The sequence below is a fragment of the Engystomops pustulosus genome, chromosome 5 (genome assembly GCF_040894005.1).
Source record: "Engystomops pustulosus chromosome 5, aEngPut4.maternal, whole genome shotgun sequence".
NCBI classification, from domain to species: Eukaryota; Metazoa; Chordata; class Amphibia; order Anura; family Leptodactylidae; genus Engystomops; species Engystomops pustulosus.
The window spans coordinates 90,178,034-90,184,990 of NC_092415.1; the positions used below are offsets into that span (position 1 = coordinate 90,178,034).

Sequence of the window (6,957 nt, forward strand, 5' to 3'; positions counted from 1 at the left end):
AAGCTAAATACCTAAGCTCTAAACCTAAGGTCTGTGCATCCTTTACCCTTTTGCATTCTTGTGAGTTTTTGAGTTAAAAAAGGACCTTTTGGACTTTCAAAAAGATGTGTAGTCTTCTGTTACATTTGTCCAATTGTCTAAAGGCTGGAATCAGAAGTTGGCAAATACTTTCAGGTAATGCAACATAAATTCCAATGGGGGTGTAACAAATAATATGCTGTACAATGCATGACATGTGAATTGACCTATCCCAGCAACTGCAATCTTTACATTGTAAAGGGTTAACAAAACCTTGTAGTGGATGGTATCACAGTCATGTTAGGACAGATCCACAGACAATGATAGTTGGCAGCGTGCATACGTTTTTTTTGAACTCACAGCACACGACTATACAAAGTGCTATTCGGTTTAATTGCTCAGTGCCCACAGGATCGAGATGTACAGGCAGTCCCCGAGTTATGTACAAAAGATGGGTTATGTAGGTTTGTTCTTAAGTTGAATTTGTATGTAAGTCTGAACTGTATACTTTATAATTGTAACCCCAGCCAAAATATTTTTGGTTTCTATGACAATTAGACTTTAAAAATGTTGGGTTGTCATAAGACCCAGGATTAACAATAAAGCTTTATTGTAGCTTAAGGCTAAAGTACAATAAATTACCAACATCCAGAGGTCCGTTTGTAACTAGGGGTCGTCTGTAAGTCAGGTGTTCTTAAGTAGGGGACCGTCTGTACATCAATCACTCATAGACTATAATTCATGTTGATATGGGAAAAATGGATGCCACAAGGATACAGATCAGCCAAGTAAAAAACATTCATTAACATCTGTATTTTATGGTCAATCATTGCAACATTCAATTAAATAGAACCTGACATTGAAATTAACCCACCAAAAAGAAATACTTCATTGAAAACTATGATTAAAAAGCATTTCCATAATCCTTAAATAGTTCCTTTCCATGACTGTAATGTTAAAAAATCAGTTTGTAAATTTATATGCAACTTACCTGATGTGAATCCAATGACACTAAATGAGTCCAATGAAGCCCTGCATATTCAGTGGCTACTGCAACGCCCTGCCTCCTTGTCCTTGATTGACAGGTCTCACTGGTATGATATGCTGCTTTGTGAATCATTGAGATAGAGCTCTGTTACACTCTGGGCATTAAAGGCAAGTAGACAGAGTTATGTCATCTAAGGTACTGTTGCATCTGCAACATCGAATCCCCATGTATGAATCTGATCACATGAAATCACAGCATGCCTGTCCATGGAGGCTTCTGTGATTTCATGTGATCAAATACATACATGGTTTAGACATTGCAGATGTAATAGGACCTTAGATGACATCACCCTGGTCACATGGCTTAAAGTGCTGAATACTTAGAGGTAGTGGACATGAAGAGGAATAGATGGGAGGGGTCAGCCAAGCAGAACACACCACCTGAGTGAAGTTGGTCCCCCATCTTGTTCAAATCTAACAAAATTGGTGTCAAACGTTTGTGCTACGGTTGTGCTGGTTTTGCAGCAGAAATTTTCATTTGTACTGTTTTTGTTTTGAAGATATTAACTAAATTGTAAAGTTCAAAAGGTCAGCCAGATTCCTCCCCACATTACCCAAATCAAATAAAACTGGTGCCAATCAATTCTGCTACGTTTGTGCTGGTTTGTGCTGCTCAAATTTTTGTTTGTGCTGCCTTTGTTTTGAAGATATTAACTAAATTGTAAAGTCCAAAAGGTCAGCCAGACACTCCCCCCATCCCTCATAAACTGAATCAAACAAAAGTGGTGTCAAACGTTTGTGCTACGTTTGTGCTGGTTTGTGCAGCTAAACTTTTTTGATCATTTTTTTCCAGAGGTCATCAGAGTGTTCCCTCTAGCTCCCTCTGGTGATCAAACCAGAGAAGTATCACTAGATTTGTTTTTTTAGCAGTTCATCCTAAACACCTTAACTTATGTAAACACCTAAACATACCTTAAAAACTATAGCGGCACAAACGAAAATTTTTGCTGCACACACCAGCACAAAAGTAGCACAAACTTTTGACACTACTTTTAGTCACTTTTAGTGACATCACTATAACTGCAAAAAAATTGTGAACAGTTTATGTGAACAGTATGTGTATATATAATATATATGAAAATAAGTATTCGATACACTGCCAATTTTGCAAGGTTTCCCACCTACAAAGAATTGATTGGCACCAGAATTGATTGGTACCAGTTTTGTTTGATTTGGGTAATGGGGGGGGGGGGGGGGGGCTGGTGGACCTCTGATGACTACTGGAAACTTTTATTAATATCTTAAAAATGATCGTGGCACAAACGAAAATTTATGCTGCACACACCAGCACGAACATAGCACAAACGTTTGACACCAATTTTGTTAGATTTGAACAAGGTGTGGGGGGTGCGTTGGCAGGTTATATAACATAAAATTGATTTATGGGGATGTAAAGGAAACAATTACAGGCGCTCCCCTACTTAAGGACACCCGACTTACAGACAACCCATAGTTACAGACAGACCCCTCTGACCTCTGGTGAAGCTTTCTGAATGCTTTACTATAGTCCCAGATTGCTATAATCAGCTGTAAGGTGTCTGTAATGAAGCTTTATTGATAATACTTGGTCCCATTACAGCAAAAAATGTTTAAACTCCAATTGTCACTGAGGCCAATTTTTTTTTTTGTCTGGATCTACAATTATAAAATATACAGTTTCAACAAACCTCCGGACCCTATCTTGTACGTAACCCGGGGACTGTCTATATTAGCTAAAAGAAGGGTGTTAGTTAATAGGGTTCTATGGGAAACTGCCACTAGCTGAAAATGTGGTGACAGGATCCCTATAAAGTACTTGGGGCTGGATTCAGGGTAATATTAGTATAGCAAACCATTAGGGCAAAGCATATTAGGTACATCTCTCCAATACAGGCCTCCCTCTAGGGGAAGTCCCATTCATAAATGAAATATTGGAATTTAATTTTTTCTGTGTTATCTAAATTTTGAATATATTTCACATATTTTCTTTAATTGAATAGGTGCAGGAGCTGATTTTGTGATGCTTGGAGGAATGTTTGCTGGTCATGACCAGTGTTCAGGTGAAATCACTGAGAAAAATGGAAAGAAAGTGATGCTTTTCTATGGTATGAGTTCAGACACAGCAATGAAGAAGCATGCTGGAGGAGTGGCTGAATACAGGTATTATAAGATAGAAGAAATTATAATTATAAAAAACATCTCTTGAGTGTTAAACCACAACCACCTTGTACAGTATATAATCTTTGTTTCTTAATCATTGTAGAATGTCAAAGATCCATTTTTCAATGACAAACTGCTCACCTTGCATGTAATTATGTTAATTTAGAGTGAATTAAGACATTATAAGTGAATATTATTGGTGGTATAAAGTACAAGAATTGATGCAGTAGTGGGGCATTTAGGAATCCAAGCCAGAAATGTGCTTGCTCCACTCAGATGACAAGTTCTAAAAATCTGGAATATGAGAGAAGAGAAGGAGTTAAGTCCCTGCCCTGCTTTAGTCACTGCATACTTTAGAAATCAGTAATATGCATTTTTGGGAAATGCATGAATGCCAAACTCCCTCATACAATGAATTCATTGATGTGGCACAACTATAACTGCAAAAAAATTGTGAACAGTTTATGTGAACAGTATGTATGAATATATAATATGTATGAAAATAAGTATTATTTATACTATATGTGCACTTCGACTGTGAGAGACAGAATGAAAAATGAAATCCTGTATCAATTGTAACTGTACCTGAACTTACCTGTATAAAAGACAAACTCAGACACTGTCCACAGAATCAATCACACTCCAACCTTTTCATCATGGGCTAGATCAAAAAGCAATCTAAGGACACCAGGGGCTATATTGTAGACTTGAACAAGGCATTAATTGGGCTACAAGACAGTAGGCAAGCAGTTCAGTGAGAAGACAACTGTTGGTACATTTAGTAGAAAATGGAAGAAACACAAAATGACAATCTTCCTCGGTCTGGGGCTCCATGCATGATCTCACCTTGTGTGGTATGGATAATTCTGACAAAGGTAAAGAATCAGCCCAGAACGACACAGGAGAATATGCTCAATGACCTGAAGTGATCTGGGACCATAGTCTCCGAGAGTAACATACTACTCTGTCATGGATTAAATTCTTACAGGGCAGTCAAGGTTCTCTTTTTATGCCAGCACATTTCCAGGTCCTGTTTCACCAATAACCATCTGGATGGTCATTTTGTAGGATAGTACCGAAATAGAACTTTTATACATGATGTCTATACTGCATTAAAGGGAAGACGGATTGGGAGCACTGAAAATGGGTCGTAGCTGGTTCCTCTACCATGACATTGAGCAAACATATAACTAAGGAGCAGCTCTGTAAGAAGTATTTCAATGTCCAGTTTCCAGACCTAATTGAGAGGGAACTGAAAGTCAATGGTGTCCAGTGACAGCCCCCAAAAACTGAAAGCGTAACTGTAAAGTTGCAAAAAATTGTTTTAGCATAGCTGGAGAGAGCCTTTGACAACAATTCCAACAATAACTGTATCGTGCTTCTGGCTTTTTCCTGAACGGAGATGTAGAGCTAATAGATATATCAGGCTTTTTATAAAACCCTCTCAACTTTTCCCAAAGTGGGCGGGACTTCCTGGTTGTAACATCAGCTATGGCCAGGGAGGCTAAAGCACTGATCACATTCAAGTGAACATGCTCAAACCTGACCAATCAGGACACAGAATCAGTGTTACTGCTTGTACAGAGATCTAGTGCAGAGCAAAGCAGAGAAGACACAGAGTTGACTGCACAGATCATTGGATCTTTGCATCATAGTGAGAAATGATTATATAATTCAATGTTGGATTTTTTTATTTAAATTTTTTTGCCATTATACTCTATGGAAGATGACAACTATATGCTGACCACCACTTTCCTGCATAAAGAGTTTGCACTGCATATATACTGTGCTGTGTGTGTGCATTTATTAGAATTGATGGGGAGCCTTAGCTCTGTCTTTGTGCTGCATTCAAACTTCCACACAGACACATTTCAGCTACATTCAAACACAGACAGATCTGCTACATACCATTCCTGGGGCAGTATAAAGAGACTTCCCCCTTGTTATTGGATGCCCTGAAGCATGTGATCAGCCACATTCCAGTGACATCACTTAAGGTCCAGGTTTTTGAATGCTGTCAGCAATAGTGAGGACTGATATTCTCCCGCACCCAGCAGCCACAGATTGTCTCCTAGTGCCTTTCCCAACAAGATCCACCCACCTTCCTCTCATTTTCAGCATACCGACATGGAATCCCATGGCAACCTATCCAAACAAAGTGAGGGAGAGCATCCAGGATGACATGGGAAAATCTCTGCTAGCAGGCAAACGGCTGCAGATAGCTAATGAGAGTAAAATAGAGAATAGCTTAGTGTAGAGTTAGGCAAACGTTTTTATACTTTACAGTTGTTCTTGGAAGATCTGTAGAAGATCTGTATGGAGAAGTGGGACAAAATCCCTGCTGCTTTGTGTGCAAATGTGGTCAAGACCTACAGAAAGTATTAAGTTCTGTTTTTCTAATGTATTAATACATATTTTATTCAAATAACATGCAAATTAATTATTTTTAAAACCATACAAATCAGAGGTAATATCTGAGGATGGGCATGTGACAATCTGTTAGCAGATAATTAGGTAAAGAAAAAGCCTAATGTATAGAATAAAATCCCCAGGGTGACTTTTTTTTCTTTTACATTTTTGTCGCAGTGAAGTGTGAGGATAGTGTCAAGACATATTTATGTACTTCAGCCTGTCATAGATGATACCTCACAGGATTTGCCATTTATTGCAGTCTGGTGCTGTGTTCTTCAGCAGCTAATTTATTCCCTTATGCAGCCTCTGGGAAAGTCTTCTGCAGAGTCTCTTATGGCAAGATGATAAGACAGGAGTTTTTATTTTTACATTTTACTTAGTAGGTTATTTTCAATCATGAACAGTAAAGGTGACAATATATTTCACATAGATACCGGAATAAAATGTGTACAGCTATTCCTCCTGACACTCTATACACATCCACAAACCATACATGTGATCTTGATGGGGAAGGGTGTAGGCTACACCCAGACAAAAAGTATATTTGAAAATTGTATAACATTTTATTGCACAAACAATATTAATTATTTGGTGAAACTGGACAACCCCTTAAAGTGTGGGGAGTGGAAATTTTAAATGACACCTGTCATCAGGTCTCTGTCACTATTTTTTTCACCTATACCTGTTGGAGCAGCTCACAAGGATCCATCAGAGCCTTTATCTAGTCAATTGATACATTAATCATAATAAAATCATTTTTTCTTTATTATGTAAATGAGGCTGGTCACATGGTCAGAGGCAGTGATGTCACCCCAGTCAGTAGAGGTCAGAGGGCCCCCTCCCAGATACTAGCCACCGTGTCCCCTTTGTATAATGTAACCACGCCGATCTCCCCAAAGGAACAGTGTCCTGATACAATAAAAAAATACTCACCTTAGTCCTGCTCCTCTTCTTCTGGCAGCCATCTGTATCTAGAGCAACATGAGCTGCTGCACAGGAAACATTTTATGATGCGTCCGCTATGCACTGGTACAGCTCCAACCATAGACTTCACAGCACGGGTGGCAAGGGTGGACACATCTTTTGATGGCACCTACACCACATCTCCTCCATCTAACAAGGCTGCCAGTGTGAGGCTTGTGAGATGATTTTAGAGCGGCAGAGTAGAGAGCTAGAAGCTCTCGTGCTCTGTTGCTACAACTATACCTCCTCCCCCCCCAATGGCTTCCCTGGAGCACACTGAGATGGTACTATTGCAGCTTCCTCCCCAATGAAGATGTGTTATAGAGAAGGACAGCATTGTAGCTGTTAGGCCGCATGAACATGAACATTTTTACGGGC

At 39.1% G+C, this 6,957-nt stretch overlaps 1 protein-coding gene across 2 annotated transcripts in view; it reads left to right on the plus strand.

The window, feature by feature from the left end:
* The window catches only part of GMPR (guanosine monophosphate reductase), a 79,839-nt gene that overhangs the window by 63,712 nt on the left and 9,170 nt on the right, over positions 1-6,957 (plus strand). For both annotated transcript variants that reach the window (XM_072152644.1, XM_072152646.1), the window contains exon 8: positions 3,045-3,204. In XM_072152644.1, coding sequence (XP_072008745.1) covers positions 3,045-3,204 — 160 coding nt within the window. The remainder of the gene's footprint in view (positions 1-3,044; positions 3,205-6,957) is intronic.